This window comes from Chanos chanos, chromosome 13 (assembly GCF_902362185.1).
Source record: "Chanos chanos chromosome 13, fChaCha1.1, whole genome shotgun sequence".
NCBI lineage: Eukaryota > Metazoa > Chordata > Actinopteri > Gonorynchiformes > Chanidae > Chanos > Chanos chanos.
Genome location: NC_044507.1, coordinates 2,180,191 through 2,208,082, shown reverse-complemented (window position 1 = coordinate 2,208,082; position 27,892 = coordinate 2,180,191). Strand labels below are relative to the sequence as shown.

The 27,892-nt window shown below is 39.6% G+C and overlaps 1 protein-coding gene across 1 annotated transcript in view; it reads left to right on the top strand.

Annotated features, from left to right (window-relative positions):
* The window catches only part of LOC115826583 (NACHT, LRR and PYD domains-containing protein 12-like), a 59,836-nt gene that overhangs the window by 12,591 nt on the left and 19,353 nt on the right, over positions 1–27,892 (top strand). The window contains exon 8 of the mRNA XM_030790462.1: positions 1,960–2,133. Coding sequence (XP_030646322.1) covers positions 1,960–2,133 — 174 coding nt within the window. The remainder of the gene's footprint in view (positions 1–1,959; positions 2,134–27,892) is intronic.

Sequence of the window (27,892 nt, the reverse complement as noted above, 5' to 3'; positions counted from 1 at the left end):
TAGCAGGTGTTCTGGCATACACTACCAAACCCCTCTAGATGATTCAAAAGTCAGCCAGCAGCAGAGGAGTGATGATAGATGACCAACTGACCCTAGATCTATACAACATCGGGAAAATCAGACCATATCTGTCAGAGGATGCAGAATTGCTACTGCACATTTGGTCTTCAATCAACCAAAGCAAGCACATGTCAAAACCCACCTCATCTCCCTTCACTGGCTCCCTGTATCTGCCTGCATCAAGTTTAAGTCCCGGCTGCTGCCTTTCAGATCAACCAGTGGAACCGCTCCTCCTAACACTGAGTCACTCATTAGGGCCTACTTTCAGTCTGTGAGGGAACAGCATTTGGTGATTCCACCTCCACACAGCAATAAGCCACAAACTGGACTGGTTCCTCGATGGTGGAATGAGTTGTCTAATTCAATCCAGTCTGCTGACTTCTTTGCAGTTTTCAAGAAGTGCCTAAAGGCTTATCTTTTATGTCAGACCCTCCACAGCCACAAACTAACTCCTACCTCTATACCCAACCCCCACCTTTCCTCTTGATGGCTCAAATTTCTACTGCATTACTCATCTTCCTGTCTTACACATTTCATGACACTTCCTTATAATGTTCAGTATATACTGTAAATCTATGCTTATGCTGTTCTGTGTTATTACTTTTATGCTGTAGATTTCCTTCTGTCTATGAATGGTACTGGTACTTATTTTGTGGTACTTGTTGCCGTAGGTACTCAGTAGTTTAAATTGGGCTGTAGACTCACCTGTACTCCACAATCTCATTTCCTTCAATATTTTTGCATTTGTAATTGGCTCAATACTGAACTTAGCAGTGACACTTATGCAACAGACAGCTCCTTCACGGCTATATGCTTGGTTTGTTTCCTGTCTTGGAAGTTGTTTCCTGTCTTGGAAGTTGCTTTGGATAAAAGCGTCTGCTAATCAAATAAATGTAAATGTCATGGAGAACCAAACCCATCACCCAGGATGGAGAGAGAGCCTGAGCCTGCAGTGTTGATGGCCTGGAACTGCTGTTGTGAGGAGGCCCTCTGCATAGCTCTCCAGGCTCTCTGTCAAGTATGATGACAGTGCTGGACCAAGTGCTCTGCTTAGGGCACCCCCATGCCTTACCCCTGCCTGGGAAACAGATGGGGTTGGAAACCAAACTGCCATTCAAATGGGGACATATCTGTGTAGAAGCAATGCAAGGTTTGTTGGAGGTGATATCTGGGGAGCCTCAGAAAACACTGGACCTGGCTGACCAAGATGGGTTGTGTCCAGTCTCTGAGTCCCTGAGTCTTGCCACTATCCATCTGAACACGTCCTTTTCGGATGATAAAACCCAGGAAGGATGCTGTGGGGAAGTAAAAGTCACTCTTCTCAGCTTGACAAAACCTTAATTTTAAGTGATCGCAGTAGGACCTGACAAACATGCTGGGCATTATTTCAGATGGACATGGAGAAGATGAGAATATCATCAAGACACAGAGACCAAATGGTTCAACACTGTGAGGGCATTGCTAATGCTCGACCTGAAGATGAACACAAAGAAAACTAATCCAAGTCTGACCAAGACTGAGCAAAAGAAAAAAAAGACACAGGACACAACTTTAGTAGTACAAGGCACAGGTGCAAATCATAACCAGTCAACACATGTGAAACCCATTAACCCAGACAAAGCACAAAAACACTAAACACAAAACCATGTTGCCCCCTAAAGATGACTAAAGCAATCAGTAGGCAAAATCCTCAGAGCTCTGATATCAAATCTAATCTAAAATGGTATTTTTAATTCTTATATTGCTGTAATTTCACCACTGGTTGTATTTTTCAATGTTGAACAAACTCTGTTCTCTGTAGATCGGAATGGATACTGTCCTGGACCATTTAAGAGAATTGAAACAGTGGTGAGGTATAAATTGGTCAGTGACATGAATATGTACTTCTTCTCTCTGCAGGCTGTTGAAAGATCCTCTGGCAGAGGAGGCCTGTGTTGCTCTGACCTCAGCTCTAGGTAAAAACCCCTTACTGCTGAGAGAGCTGAATCTGAGTGAGGATAAACAATACAAGTTAGGAGTGGAGCAGCTCACTGCTCTACTGAAAGATCCACACTGCAGACTAGAGAAACTGGAGTGAGTATTTTTTTTTAATGCATTCCATCTGCGGTTCATCAGCCTGAAGCACTACCTCCACAACAACGTTCTCACTCTGTTTTCACACCTCTGTCCAGATACAGGGGGGGGCACACCAGTGCCTTCTGGGCCTTCCAGCTCTGTATGCTGGGTGTGGGGTGGTGTCGGTTGTTGCTGACTGTAAATTGTTTCACATGGTGATGGGGGTCTGGATTGTGGTCTCATTGACTGGTCAAATGGGAACAATCTCTGTTTATAATAACCATCAGATGAAGATACTGTAGGTGTTAAATGATGATGTCGGGTTACACTGGGCTTTCTGCTCTTCCTCCCACTTCTCTCAGTCTCTGTTTCCCAAACCTTCCTTGACCTGTCTCCTATTTCCTGACCTGGACTTTTACATTTAAATACAATACATTTAAATTAAATGAAGATTAGTTAATGACTTTTTAAAATGGGTCGTGTTAACAGTTGCTAGAGCAGAGAGTGACCAGTTGGAACACTTTTTGGTGATGGATGATGATCTGTTATTTACTTTTCTGTAAAATACCCCACACAGAAACAGTCTGTATATTTTAGTGGATATGATGCAGATTTCAAATTCACTCACTCTCTTATTTAGTTATAAAACATTGAAGTTAAATTTCACTGACTGATCCTTTTACTATGGGTCTCCATAGTATGAAGGAAGTTAATAGCGTTCGTCCCTATGAGAATGTTCCAGAAACCTTCACATACACAGCTACATTTTGTCAGACTGTAGTGATCTTCACCTGATTGTTCCTATAAGATTCATCATCAGGTAGAATTAGGGCTGGAACACTGGCATGTATTGACTGGAGGAGCAGCACATGTTGGGAAACTAATAATATCTGATGTGTACAGAGCCATTACCAGTGGACTCTAGGTACAACATATCATCCCATCTCTGTTGTCTGATGTGGCACTGATACATATGTAACACCTACCCATTGGATGGGATTTGTAAAGGGAGAATAGAGAAACTGCAGTCACCAAAGACATCACGTCACCATTTAACTCATGAGTGTGTGCTGTGCAATGGGTTGAAAGAGGGTGAAAACCCATCAAAAACTTCACAGTATCTAATCAGAAAGATATGACAGCATAAGAGTTTTCCAATAAAGTTGGAGCTGCTGTAAATGTATGTTGGATTGAAACCATGTTTACTTCATTTACATCACATGTAAATGTAATTTACATTACATGTAATGTAAATGTAGAAGTATTTCTGTTTTGTGTAGACACCATGCATTCTGCAGATATTTTGTGGTTACTCTGCTTTGTATGGCTTAAATACTCACTGACTTTCGAAGCCACTTATCCTAATTAGGGTCGTGGGGGGTGCTGGAGCCTATTCTAGTGTTCATTGGGCGAAAGGCGGGGAAACACCCTGGACAGGTTGCCAGTCCATTGCAGGGCAGACACACAGACAAACACACTCACACCAAGGGGCAATTTAGTGTCTCCAATTCACTTAACCTGCATGTCTTTGGACTGTGGGATGAAACCCACACAGACACGGGGAGAACATGCAAACGCCACTCAGAAAGGTCCCTGGCTGTCCACCTATGGTTTAAATAGTGTTACTAATTTCTTAGTGTTGTTTCTTAATGTACATTGTGTGATTTATTTAGTCTGTAGTGTAATGCAGCTACCTGAAGTAGCATAGCTACTCTAAGATGGTGGCCCTACATGGCAGACAGATGGAGCATTAACAAAAGGGCAGATGATTTATCTGTGTGGCAAGTGGCTGAAATTAATGATGTACATTAGAGTTTATTATGTAATTTATGGGGAACGGAGCACTTAATATGATAACTTAAGCTGTTATTCAGTGTTTCAGTATTCTGTTAAGCCAAAGTTCTCACAGTCTAAGTGCGAGTGAATCTGATGTTGATGGAAGGAAAATCTTTGGAAATTCAAAATCAGTTATTAACTGTTAGCTAAAAAGACTTGTTAACGGGATGATATCCAGGAAGTGAAAATCTGAGTTTTGATACATTTTTGTCTCATGCGTGGAAGAAACGGTGTACGCGTGTGTGTGCGTGTGTGTGTATGTGTGTGTGTGTGTGTGTGTGTATGTGCAAGAACACCTGTGTGTGTTTTCTGGCTTGTTTCTTTTTGCACTTGGTGGGAAACTCCACTTCTGTGTATTCTGTATGATGCCAGGTTAACAGACCAAAGTGAAATGGTACAGTTTCTAACTAACTTCCTGTTTTGATACAGAATACCTGTAACATTTTACAGAATATCTACAAAGACTTACAAGGTCTTATCACTGAAATGAATGTCTGTAACAGAATAGTGTGGTTCACTAGAGTGTGTTCAGGGAAATGTAATCTGTCTCTCTCCCTTTTTCTGTAGTCTGAGTTCCAATATAATGGGTTCCTTCACAAAGAGTGATTACAGAATATGTGAGAAATGCTGTGCTGCTGTGGCATCAGCTCTGAGATCAAATCCCTCACACCTGAGAGAACTGGATCTGAGTGGGAATAAACCAGGAGACTCAGGAGTGAAGATGTTCTCTGCTCTACTTGAGCATCAGTGCTGTAAACTGGAGAAACTGGAGTGAGTTATGTTTTTATGAAAGAGACGTTGAAAATGCCTTTGGTGCACTAGAAACGTTACCTGTAATATTAAGTCACGGTTAAAAATCTGTCATTAATCCGTTGGAGCAATATTTTATTGCAGTAAACAGTGTCACTGACAGATGCAATCCAATTTATCGGAGTAATCTTTGAAAAAGATCTCTCTGTCACCCTCCCTCTCTCTCTCTGTGTGTGTTTGTGTCTTTTCTCTCTGTAGTCTATGTGGCTGCAGTATAAGTGAGGAGGGCTGTGCTGCTCTGGCTTCAGCTCTAACATCAAATCCCTCACACCTGAGAGAACTGAATCTGAGCGGGAATAAAATAAACGACTCTACAAAGAAGCTGCTTTCTGCGTTAAAGGAGGATACACATTATATAGTGGTGAAACTGGAGTGAGTAAACTTAAGTCAGTAAGATGTAGTGAAATGTAGTTAACAGAGTAATAACAGATTATTAACACAGTAACATAGTAAACAGAGTCATGTAGTTACAGGAAAGAGTATTAAAGTGAGTTCAATACTGCCCACTGACCTCAAATCAGAATTAGAATCAGGATCAAGATCAAAATCACTTCATGTAAAGGACATGTACAATGTACAGGAATTTGCTGTGACATACTGATGTCCCACACAGCATAAAAACACATTGCAGAATGACACAGGAGAAGGACAAGGGAAATTATAGAAATATATGTATTTGTTTTGACTGGAGCATATTATACGTAATATATATTCCTGTATGTCTCTGTATGTCTTGTGTTTGTATTGAATGACACTGTGGGGAAAAAGGCATTACAGGATAGTGAAGTCAGTGTGAGGGGGAACAGGGGATTGTCACTGAGGGGACACACTGAGAATGGAGGTTGCCCTGTGGGAAAAAATACTCAGATGGTGATTGGTCCTCGTCTTAAGACAGTCTGATATCACATGACTCACCTCCCAGAGACAGGTGGTCAGATAGACAGATATTTTATTAATCCTGGAGGTATCTGGTTAGCTGGATATGTGGGATCGGTCACAATCTGAAACACTTTTTCCTCAGTCTGAACCCTGTACAACTCCTCTATGAAGAGTCAGATGGCAGCAAATGATCTGCTTGGCTTAGTTTATAAAGTCCAGTCTCTTAACACCTCATTCTGATTACCCACACACACACACACCTGACAATACATTACAGGGATTAAACACTGCTAAACCATAAACAAATCTAGCTGTTCTGTGTAAATATTTGACCTTATTTCCACCATTACCTCTGAGCATTTTCATTGCTGGTGCAGTAATGTGTGAACATGTCTATAGTATGAAAACTAAGTGGAGTCAAACTGACAGCTGTAGAATGCTAGAGTGATGATGTCAGAGAAATGCATTATGACCTCACACCAGCATCACTCCTCAACCTCACTGTCATGTGATCATGTGTGTAGCAGAGATCAGTGATGCTCTCTGACTCTGTCTGTCTCTACTTCACTCTTATGACTCACTAAAATTATTCATATGTTTATACAGACAACGCACACACTTATACAATAACAAGATCCCATGTTCACAGATTCCAGCAATGTTAGACACTCATGGAGATGCCTTTTAGTGTATTTAGAAAAAAGATATCTATTAAGTAAACACTAATTTGTAAGCATCTTCCCTGGTATATGTACTATGTAATAAGTCAGATAAAGTGTGTGGTATGTGTATCAGTGAATATATCAGATAAAGAGTTTGTATTATTGTATTACACTGCTGAATCAAATGTGTCTAATTCATACAACTGATATGTACAGTGTTTAACACACACACACACACACACACACACACACACACACCAAATTAAAATGCTGTAATGAAAAATCTGTAGTTGGTTCAGACAGGTTGTATAAGAAATGATGGTGTGTTTCTCTTTCAGTGTTGACGATCCTGGGCTTATGGAGTTTTGGCATACCGCTGTATCTTATCACCATTCCCAGCCTTTTAGCTGTCGTCTCTGTCATCGTCTCTGAGAACTGAGTGGAGTGGATCTGGACTGGCAGAGAGAACTGAGTGGAATGGATCTGGACTGGTAGAGAGAACTGAGTGGAGTGGATCTGGACTGGCAGAGAGAACTGAGTGGAGTGGATCTGGACTGGCAGAGAGAGGATGTCTAGTCACTGTTGTTGAGAGACTGAGAGTGACCACCATTCTCTCTTAATGTCCATGACAAACTCTTACCTGGGTGTCAACTGCATCACTGATAGAATGTTGAAAGTATGACAGTCAGGTTATAATAGTGGTGTAGTAGGGAAAGACACTAACATGTACATGAGACGCTGCAGGGTGCTGTCTATCTGTGGTCTCTTTAAGAAGAGAACTGATGAGCTGTAGTGAGAGGAGACCAGTTTAAATGGTTTTGCTGGGAACTTCTGCAGCCTCCACGTTCTCTGGATGGACAGTGTCTCTTCTCTACAGACTTTTCTCTTTCATTATTTTGGCTCAATCACATGCTGCCATCATCACCACTGAACTTCTGAGGATACAACACAAAAGGAAATCGTGTTTTAACTTAGTCAGTTTCCTGGAGATGCCATCTGCACTCCCCAGGTTTGGCCATACAGTCCAACACATGGGGATGTATTAAACTAGGGACCAGTCTTAAGTAGCTTGTTTAGTTTATTCTCTAGACTACAACCATTAATACAAGTCAGATAAGTGTCAGTTAAGTGTCTCTGCGTTTCCCTAAGACCGACCCAAACAGCAAAATGGACTTAAAACAATGGTGACCAATTTAACGGTGTCCAGTACCCTGGTATCTCTGTTCTCCACTGGCCACACAAGCCCCACACTAACTGGGGGAGGGTGAAGACTTGACATGTATCACCAACATCTTCTCCCCTCACAGCAGAGATTCATGTTGGACTCAACTCCAACAGACGCACCAAAGTAGACATCTTCACAACTTTGCTTCAAATAAGCCATTAATGCATTAATGTATTTTATGTATTGTATACAAACCTACCATGAACAAACTCATATAATTGTATAGAGCCACACAGCCAAAATAATGGAGCCTATAAATTAGTGTAGAGGCTTTGTCATCCCAGGTCAGTCAAGCTATTTTGTGTAATCAGGTTGCCAATCAAATCCTTTTCTTTTCCTTGAAACTTCACCAAATCCTGGTCAATGTTGAACAAACTTTGTTTTGGGTTTTTTTTTTTTTTGCATGTTCAAAATGTATATATCATTCAGTGGAACTGATCACACTGATGTGTTGGTAAATGGGTTGTGTTGTCACTTTAAGAGGCTGCAGTTCTGATGTCATCAGTGCTGTTAGACTCTCAGTCTCTGTGAACTGAGGGTAGGCATATATATTATGTATACATTATTTTATTGGTTGTAATAAAAAAATATATTTTCAGCTTATGATGTGCTGTAAATATTGTTTTATGCATTATGCTTTTATAAATGTTAGCCTTGTGTTTCTGAACATGTAGCTATGTTGTCATTCATATGTAAACATACAGATATAAATACATTTTATAGCAGATTTATGGCATATTTGTCTTTACTAGTGCTATGAGGTTAAGCATGTATTTCCTTGTTAAAATGGGACTGATGACCTGTGTGTATATGGAAGATATTTATCATATTTATCACAGATCTTTGATTTTTGTATTACTGACTTGTACATATACACCCATCAACACATGCATGAAAACAAATAGTCTCCTCAACTGAAACATGTATCTTTTAGGAGACGGGTACATGTAATCAGGAAGAATGATGAACTAACCATTGCTTTCAATTTCAGAACTAAATGCTTTTATTACATCATCTTTTTGACTACTGAAACACTAAAGTGTTTTGTTATGGTCTAAGAGGGACATTCAACTCTTATCTTGGACTACAGTGATATCCACAGCCTTGTCTGAGCACTGAAAATGGGGTTGAAAAATATGTGCCGTAGTTCTAACCAGGCATCACACTACAAATTTTGATCTAGTTCAAATGTCTGTCAAATGACCACATGACAGAGCATTTCATATGTGTGTCAACTGTTTTTCCACTCAGTTAAGTTAAGTAATGTAATATGCATGAGAACATACATACAACAAATGCAAATATAAGGTTAGTAGAATGAAGCTGTCCAGGCATCTGTCCAGTATTGCAGTGTATGTGCCAAAAGTATGCTCATGTTTAAAAGCAAATACAGAGTACAGATAAACTTCAATAGCAAAACATTTAGGGATATAACAGTCATAATGGTGCTGTGACAAATGTACTCTCAAAGGCTATTGTTGTAATGCAAACTTTACATTAAAACATACAAGCTCTGTGCACTTATAAATAGACATACAAACATCTAAAACCAACTGAGAATGAAATAAGAACACATCGCCAAAAACTTTACTAAGGGTTTAAATAACAGTTCAAATCTTCTCAACTTTGGTCTTAAAGTAAGTATAAAGAAACAAAATCCACAATGAGGCATGTGAAATTATGGGTTCTGATTTGTTGAGGGGTATGCAGGGCAAGTTATACATATTGGGCACTGAACTGAGAAATTTGAGATGGAATACAGCCCTCTTTCACTGAGGCATATAATGGTAAAGGTCAAAATCAGGATGCTGCCAGTAGGTTGAACAAAGCAGTAAATCCACAGATATCATGCAAATTTTATGTCTCTAATTCATCCTATCCTTCTTTATTCTTTGTTACAAAGCCACCCTCTCGAACTTCCTCTGCATCCTGATTTTGAATTATCTCATCCAATGCAGAACTGATGAATAATATTAATTATGACAAAGAAATAACATGATAAAATTTACTTTAAATCACAAAAAAGTATCATTAATCTCTCTCACACACACACACTTTCTCTCTCTCTCTAGTCTGTGTTACTGCAGTGTAACAGAGACAGGCTGTACTGCTCTGGCTTCAGTTCTGAGATCAAACCCCTCACACCTGAGAAAACTGGATCTGAGTGGGAATAAACCAGGAGAATCAGGAGCGAAGCTGCTCTCTGCTCTGCTGGATGATCCAAACTGTAAACTAGAGACACTGAGGTGAGTAAACCTAACCCAGTATGATATAGTGGTCAACAGAGTTTTCTAGTGACATCAGAAGCATAGGTTCCTCAAAGATTTAGAGAGGCTGTTTCCAGTGCCCATTAGCCTGAAATGTTTATGATGTGTGTTCCATCCACTGTCTTTACACCACACTCTGATTCCACACACAAAGACTAAACTAACAGTAAATTACATCAATAATGTTAAGTGTGTGTGTGTGTGTGTGTGTGTGTGTGTGTGTGTGTGTGTGTGTGTACAATAATGTTCTCTTAGTATGTCTGTCTCTACTTTACTCTTATGATTCCTATGAAATAATTTATCTGTTCATACAGACACATACACACTACAATAACAAGATTCATGTTTATACATTCCAACAGCATTGTTTACATTTGGAGCTGCTATTTAGAATATTTGCAAAACGCTATCTAATTAGTAAGCACTCAGGTGCCTGGTATATGTACTTGTGAAGATATAAAATCAAATGTATAGTATATGTACTGGTGAACATATCAGATGAATCTACTCTTACTCATCAACAGGAGCTACAGTAGCAGGTAGAGTGACTGTATGTGTCGCAGAGGAAAGCTAACACTTTCCTGATTGTTCTTGAGGTAGTGAGTATTATTGGGTAAGAGTTTGAATAAAAACACAGGTTTGCCTACACTTACACCATCATGGAAGACATCAGCAGGACAACATTTTTTCAAAGGATTTGCTTTGAGTTTGTTTTATTTTATCGTTGAGTTTGCCTAAGAAATGTAAGATTACTCGTTATGATTCAAAGCTCTTGTAAGGAATAGTTATCATCTCACCCTGAAAAATAATCACTTCACTGCCTTACTCACAATGACTCAATCAATCCTGAGTAATAAATCAAATTACAGGAGATCAGTGAATCGCATCCTTACATATAGCACATTGCCTGGATAGTTTCTCAGCCTTCATAAAACATGTTTAGATGTGTGTTTGTGAGAGGGTCAGAGAGTGACACAGTTCTCCTGCTCTCTCAGAAGCATGTGTGAGAGTGTGTGTGATTTTGTGCTTGGGGATGGGGCAGGGCTATGTCCTGGTTGCATTCATCTCCTCTTTCTCTGATAAAGGCAAATATACTTAAATCAACACTAAGCCAACCTATCTGAAGTGTCTCATCCAATTTGTACACATAACATAACTCAGTATACAACTTCACTCATAGTGTGGGAAACTCAGCAAATGATTGGCTCCATAAATATCGGAAAAATCATGTGCTAGCAAATCTCAGCGGAGAAGACTGCTGTGTCAGGAGACTGTGGTTAACTGGGCATATCCAAGCACAGAGGAAGGGGAAGAAAAAGTCAAATGAAGAAATGAAAACTTCTGTTCTTTACAGGCAAGCCCTTTCTTGTTTGAAGAAATTTACAAAAGTCCATTTATCCCAGTGATCTGAAATATAAGGCTGGCATCTCCCACCTTGTTAGGGTTTGGCTTTAGGACCGGTTGTCATTGACAGACACACACACATTACACACACGCACACACACACATACTGGAGGACATCTGAGTTGCTGTTGCTCAGACTACAGCTCATTATCACATGTATCACAGATAAAAGAGGGCTAACTCTGCCTTTTTTGTGAGTTATTGGTCAAGAGCTCCATCTGGTTGCCTCTATCTTCTTTAATAAGTGTTTTGTAGATGTTTTTTCTGAAGTTCTGACTCCAAATCCTTCAGCTCCTCCTGTAGCTTTAGTTGTTCCCTCATAGCCTCCGTCTTCCTAGCTGTACTGTAAAAAATAATTGCGACTCTTAAATAAGCATTGGGTGACTCACATATTGTTAATGACCCCACATCATTTCCATTGTTTGTGATCATAAACCTGATCAGTTGCTCTTTACTAAAATGTTCAAATGGCTGGCTATTCAAAAGTGTTGGGATCAGTTTCATTGCCATCGGCAATATGATGAGTTTCGATGTGAAGGTTATATAATGAAATGGATAGGTGCATAATCAGACAATGTACACGTTCAAATTCCACATTCCTCTGTCCCAAAGCATTTGAGACAGGAGGATGGGAGAAAGTAAAATCTCTCTCTTTAGGCTGTAGTTCCCTACAAACATCAAATAGGCCAAAGGCAGTGCACAACTCTCTGGCTGTGAGGGATTTTCCATTACTCTTACAGCTGGGTAATTCTCAACCACTGGGTCTCAACCACTTAAAATTGCCAGCTACGATACATCAGAATGTGGGAGAAGCAGCTGTTTCGGAGAGTAGTCATTTTCAAAAATGTCAGGGGCATGCAAACAGCCTATAAAAATATATTTCCCATATAAAAGTCTGTTATTGATACAAATCAGCCGTATACACACATTTATCTACAAAGAGGGATACTTTTTTAATTAAATACTGTGATACCTCTTCTACATGACAACAATGAAGAACAAATCACCCGACTCAGTTTTCCAGTTTCTCACTTCCCAGTTTCTCACTTCCCAGTTTCTCATGCCCAGAATCATTCAGATGATTTTCCTGTGGTAAGGTGATACTTGCTCTTTCTTTTTCAAAGGCAGTTAAGGACCATTTTATGTTTTCTGGCATGGTTCACCCCCTTAATAATCAGTGATATTACTTTAGTGACACTCATTATTGCTGAGTGGTTTGCATAATATCACCTGTGCAATGATAGATAATATATGTGTATTAGCAATAACTGTGAAATATAGCAGTGTAATTGTTTATAAGACTAATTCTGTAAGTGTGGAGTCTACATAACCCAAGTGAACCCTCCTACAAAAAGGGTATTTCAGCATATGAACAACCCTGCCCTCATCAAACCTATTACCAAAAAACAAAGAAAATGCAGAGCAGACCTCACAGCACAGAAAAGCAAAACTCATAGCATAGAAAAAACGATGTAAAACTCTTTTGGCTAAGATAAGGCACATTTTGCTGAGAAAACCTGATGAAGAGAGGCCTTGGCATGAACTGGACTTTCCTTTTCCATTGCTGTGGGTCAGTACCACCCGAGTCCAACTCCTGAAATACCATCAAATGACAGACAGGCCTCTTCAGAACAGGGCGTGTTTAAAATGTGTGTCTCTTAGAGGGTGTTTTCACACTTGATCCCTTACACCCTTACACAGTAACTGAAGTAATAAATATCGCTGTGGTGTTCCTTAGCTGAGTGTGCTTTAGACTTCACCTGCATTTACTCACATCCACTATCAACCCAGAGTTATTAATCAAATCATAGAAAATCAATCAACCATCTCCTCACATACATCACACTGCCTGGATAGTTTCTCAGCCTTCAAAGAACATGTTTAGATGTGTGTTTGTGAGAGGGTCAGAGGGTGACACAGTTCTCCTGCTCTCTCAGAAGCATATTAGGCAGCAAGTAACTGAATTCACAAATAACAGAGAAGTCATGTGCTGGCAAAGCTCATCTGTGGTTTACTGGGCATATCCCAACACGGAGAAAGGGGAAGAAAAAGTAAAATGAAGAAATGATGCACATCCAGACAGGATACCATCCAGTGCACTCACATGATTACATGATGATATTGAAAAACTTGCAGAATAATGGAAACATTTATTGAAAAATGTTTCAGCTTCAAGAAGAGTTCCAAATCTTCATTAATAATTTAATAATATTTAATAAGATGCCTAATTACACATAATATTATTTAAACAATCAAGGACACACACACACCCCACACACAAACACACACACACACACTAAACACACAAGACTTGTATTAATATTCTCTACATTCATACCGTTACAGGGTAGCTGACTGACATCAAAAACATTTCAATTAGATTTAGATTAGATTAAATTAAATATAATATTTATTAAGTAAATTTATCTAAATGGCCGTTTACCTGCACCACACTCCACTCCTCCTGAGTTTTGGAGCTGATAGTGCTGCCTAGCAGAAAATGCTCTCTATGGTGTTAAGGTGAGCAGAAACATGCACTTGAGCCACACACACATGCATAACTGTTTGCCTTTGTACACATCTATAGAATCTTCCTTATAAAACTTTTACCTTCACACTTAGATAGATAGATGGTCATCTGCACCTGGTCATTTACTGGTGTCAAAATGTGAGGGTCTAGCAAAAAACACCTCAAAAAAACACAGAAACTACTTGTTTTCTCTCAGATATGGGTAAAAGGTATTTGTTATCCAAGACATGCAAGGCCACAGGCCAACCTATGCACAAGAAATCGTTTTCTTTAGTCAGTAACATTATGACTCAGTCTGGGTAACATTGTGTGCAGTGCGCAGAGGACTCTCCTCTTCACTCCTGTTTCGCCTGAATCAACGAACTTCAGTAAAGAAGACTGAGACCTAAAACCATAATTGTGACCCTTTATTATTTTTTGCATCAAAACGCAAATGCCCAAAAATAGAGATCTAACAAGCACACCTCCCTCCTGTAAAGGGAGGTAAAAAGTATACATGTTTTGGGTGTTATTGTGTGTTGGGAACCAACTGCAAAAATATGGTACAATCTGTATCGTGCTGTATGGATTTAATACAGAGTACAACCGCGTTCTCTTGTACAGAACGGCAACCCTACTCGCTGCTATGGCAACACACAAGCACATAGCACAAAATATCACAGAAAGAAGATAAAAAGGAAAATGGAAAGAAGAAGAAAATGATTCAATAACCTCTGAACACGGTGTTAATGAAGTTTACTCACAGCTCATCAGGAAATACTTATAACGACTCTTACCTAAAGGAATACAGGTTCCCTGAACTATCTTTCTTCACCTCCTCTGTGAATTATCACATGATATCTGTGATCTGTAAGATCAATCACCAGACACTGGACTCCAGTCACACAAACAGAATTCAGCTGAAAGACTGTTATGATTGTGCAGTGATTTGGAAGTATATGTACACGTGGACTTAATCTCTTTATGCTCTGTGACTCATTCTAAAACTACACAAATCTACTGAGCTCTGGGCTCATGTGTGTTCTTTACAGAGGGAAATATAAGAGAACTAATTTCACCTCAACATTCTTATCATCCTCAGAAAAGGGAAAATAGATTTTCATCTGGGGCAGTCAAGCAGCTTTATTAGTGGCCATTGTAAATACTAGAGCACTATGCCTCTGTCTCCACTGTTTCTCTCTCTGTAATTCACTGATCTGTTGAGTTATGAACCTGTTTAAAATCTTTCAGTAATTCAGCACCATTACTCTCCAGCTCCTGTAAAACACACTCATACACAGACACACCCTCACAGACTCCACCCCCCACTCATGTGACCTGTACCAGCACTGCACCAAATAAGGCAATATGGTAAACAGGGGAAAATGAAAGTAATCAAAAAGAATACATTTTGTTTTGAGTTCGATTTCCTGACTGTCTGATAACAGGACTCGGTAAGTACTACAGCAAATTATACTGAACAGATTTGTGTTTGATGAGTGATTAACTGCTTGAGGAAGCAAGTGAATGCCTATGAATATTTCATGGATTGAAAAAGATAAAGATTGGCTGGTACAGCTCTAAACCCTAACCCTGGCTGCAGCTGTTGACACGTTGCTTTGTCTAAGACTTTTACTTTAAGTGGCAAAAGATCAGAGGAAAGCAGCTGAACTTGAGTAGACTAAGAGTGTGGTGTCTGTGTCAAAGGATGAATAGGTCGTTATTGTATCATTGGTGATGATTCTGTGAAAAGTGCAGAGACACACAGGAAGTGAAATTTTAAACTGTATGAAAGACATACAGCAGTAAATCTGGAAGAGATGACATGAGACAACTTGCTGGACAGGGACAGTAACTCACAGGAAACTCCCTGAGCTGGATCAATAGGCCTTTTCTTTATGTTCTGGTTTAATAGCATCTACACAGAGTAACAGAGTAAACCCCTCTCTCCTCTTATGTCTCAAGTCACATTGCAGGATATTGTCTGAATTTTGGGTACCACTTTACAATAAGTAACAACCCTTATAAAGTATGCCTAAAGTAGCAATTTGAGAGGAAATGCTGGTGGAGACTTTTATATTTCGCTTAGACACATCATAATCGCGTTGTATTTCCTCTGTCGCATATAGGCTCAATAAAGCCTGGACTGTCATCTGGGGTTTTTTTTTTTAACGCTAAGAACTGTTGTTTACACGGCTAACGTTTTACACGGACTTTTAAAAATGCCCGTTGCAATGGTACACTTACATCTGGACCAATCACTGTACACTTACATCACTCATGGTTCCTGTTGTGCTGGGAGAGTACCTACCCTGAAGTAGGAGCTAAAAACTCCCTTAAAATGGCGTTCTAAGAACTATAACCGTCCTCACTTTCGGTGGACACACAAAAAAGGAAGTACTTCCTCCAGCAGTTCCAAGAACTATGAAAAGGTCAACCTATCAGGTTGTTATGAACACCGGTGGTATATTGTGATGCTTCATGTTGGTTGGTATCTTCTTTAGGACAGCATTCCAGATATGGCACAGTTGGTAACCTTCCTTTACCTGGTGTACTGCTCTGCTATTCTTGGTCCCACTTTCAGATATCTGTGGCCTAATCTATCCTTGGCATCTGTCATTCACTGAGTTGATTCTCCCCCAGCCATCTTGATTTCTTGGCAACTCATTTTTATGACCATTTATTTTTGAGTTACAAACATTTATAACTACCGAAAGGGAATCATATTGTAAAGTGTAAAGCACATCACCTTTTACTAATGAGTTACTAACATTTATAACTGTCAGGAGGAAGCTTTATTGTGAAGTGTAAAACACAGTAACTCATTAATAAATGGTGATAACATTTATAACTGTCAGGAGGGAGCCTTATTGTGAAGTGTAAAACACATCAGCATTTACTAATGAGTTACTAACAATTATAACTGGCAAAAGGGAGCCTTATTGTAAAGTGTAAAACACATCACCATCTATTACTGAGTTGCTGGGTTTTCTCTGGAGTGATGACGCTGCCTTTGCTCTTTCAGCAACTCACTCATTTTGTAATAGTGCAAACTAGAAAATAACACACTTAACTTGCTGACACAGTGGGAGGGAAGTACATCTTTCACGCAGACAATTACATTTATGATACACAGATAACGTTAGACTATCATGAGAATTAACAACAGTAGTAACTGTGCTATATTAAGTTAGAATTATGACATATTAAGTAGGAATTTTGAGATATTAAGCTACAGCTGTGACATTTTGAATTGGTTATTCTACATGTAAATACCCATCTACGGAGAAAAAACACAGCCACTGGAATGATCATAAATCTTATTTAACTATGGGAGGAAATATTTGGAAAACAAGATATTGTGGTAAAATGACCCACTGTTTGATTACAGTTACTGAGACAGGATGAGACTGTGAGGGCGAGGGTTTATAGAGTAGAAATAGTGTGATCCTCCCCCAAGAGATCAGTAAATGTAGATAAAGATACCAGGAGACCACCATGACATATCTGTGTGTGTGTGTGTCTGTGTGTGTGTGTGTGTGTGTGTGTGTGTGAAGGTTATAATAGTTTTCCATTTTCAAATTCATTTTAATTTTGATAATATGTTTGTGTTCAATCTGAATTTTCGTGTAGTTTTCACCAGTGGTTTCATTAGTTTCAGTTTAGTTTTTATTTCTTTTCATTTCTATTTTCTATTTCATTTTAGTTTATTATAGTTTCAGTTTTTGTTTTAGCAATTTCAGTTAATGACAAAAATTGTCAAGGCTTTGTGCAACGTGAAAAATAATCTGCCTATCATGGGTTTTCAAGGTCAACTCTACCAGTGCAGTTAACTACAACTCCATAAAGAACTCACATGTGAACTTACAAGTTGTTAAAAATCTGTTAAATTTGTTAAATTCTAGCCACTCTTTAACTTTGTCAGTCAAGCTCTGTCTCGCTACTACTTTTTCCATTAATAATATGTAGTTCCGTCGATGGTAACTTTGAAGGTGAGCCTTAAGTTTGTGGAATTTTTCCCTTTGATTTCCACACCACAGGTGCCGTTACCTGAATTTACCATGCATTTTCTTTTACCGCTTTCACAATTAAATTCGAAATAGTCCCATACAGCATACGCTTCCTCCCTGACATATCTGACTTCTTCCCTTGATAACAAGGCCTACTTTCATTAGTTAGTGAGTATAGGTCCTGACACACTATATCGCCATCTTGTGGTTGTCAGCTATAGACACACAGAATTTTGAGAGTGTGACATCCGCAGCCTTTAATGGACACATCTGCTGTCTTGAAACAATATCGACAATTATTTTTTGTCTTTTTTTATTTTATTTTTCAGAGTTTTTTAGCAATCATTATTACTTTCGTTTAGTTTCACTTCTACATTTTCTTCGGGTAAATTATTTTATTTCAGTTTACAACATCTCAAAACCATTAGTTTTCGTCTTGATTTTAGTATATGATAATAACTCTAGTGTGTGTGTGTGTGTGTGTGTGTGTGTATGCATGCGTGTGTGCGTGTGTGTGTGTGTGTGTGTGGATGCGTGTGTGTGTGTGTGTTTTCTACAGGTGTGCTGATGGAGCTCAGAGCCCGTGGATTTGCCTGATCTCCTCTTGAGGAAAATCTCCCTCCAAAGTGAGGATGAAGGAGGCGTAAAGGATTTAGGGCCTGTGTAAATAATCTGATCTGTCTGAGCAGAAGAGAGAGAAACACTGTTTATTAAAATGGATGTCTTAGGATCATGTGAGGAAGAAGTTACTTTGTCTGGGAAACACACTGAAGCTGAGAGGTGAGCTGTGTTTTATTGATCGAAAAAGTAACTGAATGCATAAAAAGATAGAAGAAGCCTAATTTTAAACTTAACTGTTCTTTCTCAGGGATCTTTCTTTTAGTTCTATAGAGCACTTTGGTGCTATAATGGTGCTGTTAGATGGAGTTAATGTGGAGTCTGGTGACTGCATCTGAGCTGTGTATCTACTGACACACACTCACTGTTAGACACATTCTCTATGTTAGAGAAAATGGCATTGAGAATCTCAGCACCATTAAAATATGTCAAGGGCCAGATTTACTAGGAAGCTACTGCAGCAATTATTTGACGTTAATTGTAGAACCTAATTTGAGTACTGGTCATCTGCATGAGCATCCCTGCAGGTGAACAATTTCACATCAGAAAACCCCTGACTGCAATCTTTATGAATCAGCTCAGATTATGTTTTGCTGTTGTGTGTGGTTGCTTCTGCCTCAATAATTAAAGTGTCCCAAACTAACGACTGAAAGATTAATTTAGTCATTTTACATATATTGATTTTCAAATTCCCCTTTTTTCCTGATTATTCATGTACTGTATCTCTCTCATAAATCAGGTGTTTCTCTGTTTATTATTCACAGTGTTCAACAGGAGAGATCAGACTCACCTGTGCCCAGCTGTGTGTCCATGAAGAGTGACCGGTCTAAAGACTTGCTGCCACCTGACCTCAGAGAGGGAAATATTCCTGATGGAGAAAGGTACTTGCTATTATGTCATTTATGTAAATAAGGAGGTGTGGTCAGTGTAATCTTACACTTGTGCTTCACTTATGAAAAGTGATACAAACCTGAGACAGAACAAGATAATGGTGTGTGGTGATGGGCTCACTGGTCCCAGTTACATGTGGAACTGGGCCACAGTTCTCTCTCACAGCTAATAACATTATTTATTAGATTAGAATCACGTTCAGAACAGTTGAAAGTATTTTGAATGGGTCCATATTTCTTACAAAATAATGCACACTAGAGTCACACAGTTCTGTCACATTGTTATTCATTCAGTTAATTTGTTAGGGTAATCTGACATGCATACTCTGTCCTATTATGTTCCATCTTGGTTGGCACTTGGGATTAGGCTTTGTTATAGAGTGGAATTGTGGCCCTACGTATCAATAGTGGCGTGCCCAGGTATCTTTATTGGGTACATCCCGGCACCTGCCGGACCTTTATACACATTGCAGCGCTCATGTTGGGAGTGTTCTGTTTGGCTGTGTAAACTGTTGAGAGCAAGTTAAGTAAAAGACCTAGCCCAATTCATTGTGTGTGTGCATTATTGCTCCCAATATGCAGCAGGGTTGGTCATCAAAGTTACCAAAAAACTCACCTGTGAGAGGGGGTGAAGGAGAGAGTGTCTTTGTGCTTGAACATGAACATGAAGCAGGGTAGGACTGCTGTCCGCCACAACTGCAGCCGTCCGCCATTGGAAATATACATAAAAAACCCCACACATTACAATAAGTAAATCAGTCCATCCATACATAAAACTCGTGGCATACCTGATAGAGAAAATATATCATAAAGACAGATCAGGCACTGAGCAAGTCAGGTGCATCACAGCTCCTGCCAAACAAACCAGATAAACCACATTTAAAACTATAAAAACAATTTCAATGCACATAAAAACGACATCAATTACTTTAAATTAGTTAATGCCTCTATTCCAGAAAAATTATGAGAAAATGCAGCTATAGATGGTGCCCAGTTCAGGAAATGAGCTTACAAATTTGTTTTTACCCAAATTGTACCATCAATTATAATGTGAATTACAGAGATATATAAATAGTGACCATCAGAGGAAGTTTTTTTTTTTTAACAATTGAACACTCAAAACTGTGCTCTGATAGAGCGCCATCAGAAGATGGTGTTGATGTGGTGGTTGATTGTTCTTGTCAGGGTTATAGATCTACACACAGCTGTTATCATCCATAAAAATATGTTAGGATGTTTAAGGTAATGCATTTTTAAAATGATTTAAAAATGTTAGAATACATTTTATTTCAATGAACAGTGTGTATTTTTTTGACTGACCATTAATGTAGTGAAAGTAACAACAACAAAAAAAATCTACTAACCTTATGTCGCAGGTCTTGCTCATTTTATGTATTGTTTGTTGTCACAGAATTTCAGGAGAGCAATACTGACAGTAAATAATCGGCAGTCTTATTGTGATCTTTTGCTTATGGGGTAATTTAATCTGATTGATGAGTCGCTTTGGTTAAATGTGTCTGCTAAATGCCAATTGTAAATTGTATTGTACATTGTAAACACGAGTGTATACATTAATTCATTATTTTAATTCTGACATGAACCTCACAGGACTATCTCAGGGATGTCTATTTATTTGTCACTGATCATTCAAATGAAATAATAAAAGCATTTAAAAACAAAATAAGCTCTCACTTACTTTCTAAATTATAGAAACTCACACATCTGTTAAGGTAATCTGTATGCTGTTTTTCTTTATATTTTTTCTACAGTATTCAGACAGAGGAAGCAAAGTCAGAGAATGTCAGTGTTCAGTCTGTCCAGAGTCAACTGCAAGACTTGGTCTCCATATTTGAGGTGGGCTTTGTACTTGATGAATCAGTATGAGATAAATTTGATCTTAATGGTCATTTGATGGTCAGTATTTGTACAGGTGACATTGGGTAAGAAGCCCAATGTGTTTGATAAATGTGGGCAGACAGACTGTATCCACTATACTCCTGGCTTTACGATAAGTGGTTTTCTTTAGAGTATAATATGACTAGTAATTACTTTACATGATCAAATATCAATGAAAACTCAGCCTTTATTAATGTGCAACAGCTTTGTAATGCTTTTAAATAATTTTATATACTATTGTGTGCACATTAGTGTTAATCTACCCTTATTTTTTTGCTGTTTTTCAGATCCATGAAAACTTTTTAAATTAGTTTAATTTTGGTTTTAAGGGTATGAGGAGAATTTGCCACCCTAATTTTTGTACGTAGACTATTCCAGAGGAAGGGAGAGTGGTAGGAAAAGGCTCGGTTGCCAGCGGACTTCTTTTTAACTCTTGGAACAACCAGAGTACAGAACATTGCAGTAATTGAGGCAATACGTGTCAAATGTGAGAACAATGGTTTCTGCATCAGCCATACTTTGAAGGGCCTAATCTTAGTGATATTGTGGAGGTGATAAAAGGCAGTTTTGGTTGTGTTTTTGATATAATCGACTAGCGAGAGACTAGAGTCAAAAATCACACCAAGGTTTTTAGCTGTAAAGTTCTGAGAGATGATACAGTTGTCAAAATTTAGGATAAGATCACTAAAGAGATGCTTATGCATAGGGGGACCAGTGACCTGCATTTCAATTATTTTAAAATTATTTTATATACTATTGTGTGCACATTAGTGTTAATCTACTCTTATTTTGTTACATTATTTTACTTTCAGATCCTTGAGAGAAAAATCACCACCTTTATGAAGAATGAACTGAAGAGACTGAGGGAAAGTCTGACTGAGGAGATGTCGGAATGTTTTGAGGATCTGAAGGATGAGGTCAGTGTCAGAGAGGGAGTTCTGAAGATCACACTGAACTTCCTGAGGAACATGAACTACAATGACCTCGCTGACACACTGGAGAAAAGTAAGACATCTGAGATTTAGGATTATACTTTATTGTAAATATAATACAAGAGTGATGTCAAAGGGATATAAATCTAAAAAAATTAAGTTTAATACCATATATCACATTCTGCACTCTAATTAGAGTCTTCAGGTCTAATAATATATTCCAGACAATATTTCTATTCCTGTTGTCTAAATGGACATAATTAATCATTTGATTTTCAATCTGTTTAGATGACCGGGTTGTAATTCTTCATCATGAATTAAAATCAAATCTGAAGAGGAAGTATCAGTGTTTATTTGAAGGAACAGCAAAACAAGGAAACCCCACCCTCCTCAATAAGATCAACACAGAGCTCTACATCACAGAGGGTGGAAGTGGAGAGGTTGATAATGAACATGAGGTGAGAAAGATTGAGACAGCGTCCAGAAGAACAGAAACACCAGAGACACCAATACAATGTAATGACATCTTTAAACCCCTACCAGGAAAAGACAAACTCATCAGAACTGTGCTGACAAAGGGAGTTGCTGGCATTGGAAAAACAGTCTCTGTACAGAAGTTTGTTCTAGACTGGGCTGAAGGAAAAGCCAATCAAGATATAAAGTTTATATTCCCTATTCCTTTTAGGGAGTTGAATTTGAAGGAGGGAAAACACAGTTTGATGAACATTCTACATCAGTTTTTCCCAGAGACAAAGGGACTCACACTGACCAACAACGACAAATACAAAGTCATGTTTATCTTTGATCGTCTGGATGAATGTCGATTTCATCTGGACTTCCAGAAAAGTGAGATTTTGCATAATACAACAGAGCCAAACTCAGTGAATGTTCTGCTGACAAACCTCATCAAGAGAAATCTACTTCCCTCTGCTCTACTCTGGATAACGTCACGACCAGCAGCGGCCAATCAGATTCCTCCTGAGTGTGTTGACCAGGTGACAGAGGTGCGAGGGTTTAATGACCCACAGAAGGAGGAGTACTTCAGGAAGAGAATCACAGATCAAGACCTGTCAAGCAGAGTCATCAAACACATCAAGTCATCAAGGAGCCTCTACATCATGTGTCACATACCAGTCTTCTGTTGGATTTCAGCCACTGTTCTAGAGAGAATGTTGGGTAATGGAGAGAGTACAGAGATCCCAAAGACTCTGACTCAAATGTACACACACTTCCTGATCTTTCAGATCAAACAGAAGAATCAGAAGTATGATGACCATTATGAGATGGACCCGTACTGGAATAAAAAGAGCATTCTATCACTGGGAAAACTGGCCTTTAACCAGCTGGAAAAAAGTAATCTGATCTTCTGTGAGGAAGACCTTAGAGAGTGTGGCATTGATGTCAGAGATGCATTAGTGTACTCAGGAGTGTGCACCCAGATGTTTAGAGAGGAGTCTGGGCTATTTTATGGCACTGTGTATTGCTTTGTTCATCTGAGCATTCAGGAGTTTCTGGCCGCTTTATATGCATACATGTCTCTCAGCAACAGCAACATCAATGTTCTAGTCCAAGAGCAAGCAGCACTGGATGAATCAAATAAAACAGTGACTGGTTTGCTCAAGTGTGCAGTGGACAAGGCCTTAAAGAGTGAGAACGGACATCTAGACCTGTTTCTTCGCTTCCTTCTGGATCTTTCATTGGAAACCAATCAGACTCTCTTACGAGGTCTACTGACACAGACAGGAAGTGATACACGCAGCAAAGAGGAAACAATCAAATATATAAAGAGCAAATTTAGGAAGAATCTCTCTCCAGAGAGATCCATCAACCTGTTCCACTGTCTGAATGAACTGAATGACCATTCTCTAGTGGAGGAGATCCAAAGCTACCTGAGCTCAGGAAGTCTCTCCAGAGCTGAACTTTCTCCCGCTCAGTGGTCAGCTCTGGTCTTTGTGTTACTGACATCAGAGGAGGAGCTGGATGTGTTTGACCTGAAGAAATTCATCAGATCAGAAGAGTGTCTTCTGAGGCTGCTGCCAGTGGTCAAAGCCTCCAGAACAGCTCTGTAAGTAAAGACTGTTTCTCCACACTGATGAGAAGCATGTCAAGATGATCTTTTACATTTACCCATGTGTTATCATAGTTAAGGGAACATTATAAAACGCAGAACATCTAACAAAAACTTTACAAACTGGTAATTTATCTATTTTCCAATATGTTCTTAGCTTAGAGGAGTACGTTTTTTTAGTTTATTCAGGATGTAATTTTATTCAGTCCACTGGTTGTGATAGCTGAATTTGAGTCTTTGCTAACCAGATGAAAACATTGAGAAGAGCCACGAAAGCCAGTGGAGGGTATCTTTTCCCCATTTTTAGACTTGTATTACGGTTGACACGCTATGATGAAAAAATGAAAAATTGCAAAAACGATCTTCAGTAATGTTAGACAGCAAAGAAACTGAAATCTTATTTCATGGCACTTTATTTTGGACAAAATTTTGGAATCAGATTATGTTCAAGGTATAGCTTGTTATGTTTGTGTTAGATTAGTAGAGCCTGTGCCTTTTTTCTATTTTATCAAGCAACATGCAGCACTTTTCCAACAGACAGAAAGCAGATTATGTAAAATCTACAAATATATACTTTCCAGCAAAGTAATATGTCATGTAATGAAGCAGGTAGTTTTATGCAAACATTGCACTGACCAGCCCAGAGTCTCAAACTCAACACAAAGGAATTTTTTTAGGTTGAGCTGGGATATAGAATAAATACTAGACCAAGACAACCCTCCATATCTAAGAAGAAAAACAACAAAGAAAAACAGCTTTAAATCACAAGCCAATATAAACTCTACCAGTGTTATAGTAGGCATAATGTTCCTGAATATTGGTTGTATTCATGAATACTTGTGCTTTTACTTTTAGGACAGTGAACAATACCGACATTTTTGTTGCTGTTTTCATTTTTAGGCTGAATAATTGTAACCTAACAGAGAGAAGCTGTTCAGCTCTAGTCCCAGTTCTCAGCTCAAACTCTTCCAGTCTGAGAGAACTGGACCTGAGTAACAATGATCTGCAGGACTCAGGAGTGAAGCTGCTCTCTGCTGGTTTGGAGAACCCACACTGTAAACTGGAGACACTGAGGTGAGTATGAATGGAGGAATAGACTACATTTCCTCCAGACTGGAGAATCATTTAGAGTCAAGTTACAGAAGTTTTGTTTTAAATCTACAGCAACATGCAGACTGACCCATATTACAATCCACAATTTGTGAAATACAACTTTTTTCTCTGTTGTTATCTTATGTTGTTACTCTTCTTAGATGGATGGGATGGTGTTTTGTTTTCAGTGAATATTTCCATTCATTGTTACATTCATCTAAAAGTGTCAGAGGACGGTCAGAAGCAAGTATTGCAAAAAGAACTGAATACTTCTGATATGGGTCAAACCAGAACCACTGAAAATTTTGTTTTCTTCTTTTAATGATATTTAATGATTTTAATGATAAAACAATGTTCTCTCTCTGAATCTTTTTTATGGTATACGATTGTTGACAAAGTTATGGAATCCGAGTATGTTCAAGTTACCACTTATTTGATTTTCTTAGATTAGTAGAGCGTGTTTCTTACTCTGTTTTATCAAGCACCATGCAGCATTATTCCAACAGACAGTAAGTTGACTATGTAAGATCTGCAAATGTACAATTTACAATATTGGCATTTAGCAGATGCTTTTAAACAAAGCGACTTACAATAAGTTCATCAATCAGATCCCATTGCCCCATAAACAGAGATCACAATAATACTGTAGATTAATTACCCTCAGTACCATGCTCCTGGAATTCTGTGACAATAAACATAGAAAGGGAGGTTAGGCAGTGGGGGACAGGCGGGTTCTGAAAAGGTGGGATTTCAGTTTCCTGTGGAAGATGGCAAGAGATTCTGCAGTCCTGACTGAGTGAGGAAGGTCACTCCACCACTGCAGAACAATGGAAGAGAAGAGGCATGGTCCAGAGGAACGGCTGCCAGGTTCCCGAGGTGAGGACCAGAGCTGACCAGAGGTGGTAGAGCGGAGAGCTCTGGCTGGGATGTAAGGAGTTATCAGAGGCTGAAGGTAGGATGGGGCAGAGTCTCTTGTGGCCATGTAAGCCAACACCAGTGTCTTGAACTGGATATGGGCTGCTACCAGAAGCCAGTAGAGTGTAGTAAGAAGCGGAGTGACCTGAGAGTGTTTTGGGAGGTTGAATACCAGGTGTGCAGCAGCATTCTGAACAAGCTGAAGTGGCCTGATAGCACAGGCTAGTAAGCCAGCCAGTAAGGCGTTGCAGTAGTCGAGGCGGGAGATGACAACAGCTTGGACCAAGAGCTTGTTGCGTGAGGAAGGGGCGGATCCTCCTGATGTTGAAGAGGGAGAATCTACAGGATCGGATGACCACCGCGATTTCAAGTTCAAGTTTCAAGTTTAAGTTTATTTAGAGCCCAATATCACTGTTTACAGTCTCAAAGGGCTTTATTTGCCCACAGGATTACAACAAAACAGAGCAGGGTGGCACCCCCTGACTTGATCCTCATAGCAGGCAAGAAAAAACTCCTCAAAAAACCCAGACGTTAGGGAAAAATAGGAGAAATCTTGAGAAGGACCACAAAGAGAGGAGACCCCTTCTAGGCCAGCCAGGCGTGCAGTAGGTGCCAGCCCAGAGGGCAATTTACAAAACAACAGAGTGATAATAAATGAGAACACAACTTGTAGGTAGTATGAGGAATGACAAGACAGCATGGGGCTCAGTTGGGGTGGACGGCACAGCTGTAGCAGCGCAGGAGGACACGAGCCGCAGCAGCCATCGGGATGATGGTGAAGAGGGATGGCATGGAGGGTGGGGGGGGGGTGGGGGACACCTAAGAGAAAGTAGCCACATTCAAACCAGACACTCATGCTCAAACAGATGAGCCACAGCCATGCAGGAGATGAGGGAGAGAAGGAGAGCAATTGGAGTAGCGGCACTTAACAGATGAAATAAGAAAATAATTTTATAGGTAATTTTGTATTGAAAGTTGCAAGAGTAGTAGCTGAGGTGGGCGCAGGAGGAGCAGGGCCACGTGGGGGAGCAGGGCCAGGGACAGCAGGGCACAAAGTCATTCAGCCGGTCAGGGGAAGGTGCCACATCCAGGAAGGAGGCGCAGACATCGACCACTCACACAAAGAGAAGAGAGCAGGTTAATGACAGAAACTGATCAGGTTAAGATAAGAGCAGAGGAGTGGGAGGAGAGAGAGAAGATGAGAGGTATCTAAGCCGGCAGCTACTAAGCTAAACTATGCCAGGAGAGACTACAGCAGAGACTGAGCAATACCGGAAGATTAGTTTGAGACTACGCTATCATACGACACGGAGAATAAATGAGTCTTAAGTTTGGTTTTAAAGGTAGCAAGACAGTTTGCCTCTTTAATATCTATAGGTAGGCTGTTCCAGAGAAAGGGTGCGCGGTAGGCAAAGGCGCGATGGCCAGCAGACTTCTTTTTAACTTTTGGAACAACTAATAATTTAGCAGCCTGAGAGCGCAGGGTGCGGGGGGGGGGGGGGGGGGGGGGGCGTAGAGTGTAATTAAATCAGAAAGATAGGCCGGTGCAAGCCCATGGAGAATTTTAAATGTTAATAGGAGGACTTTAAAATCAGCCCTCATGTGAACTGGGAGCCAGTGAAGGGAAGCCAGGACGGGAGTGATGTGATCGAACTTCCTAGTTCGGGTCAGGATTCTGGCAGCAGCATTCTGGACAAGCTGAAGACTTCTGGTGCTAGAGGCCGGCAAGCCAGAGTACAGAACGTTACAGTAGTCGAGGGGAGA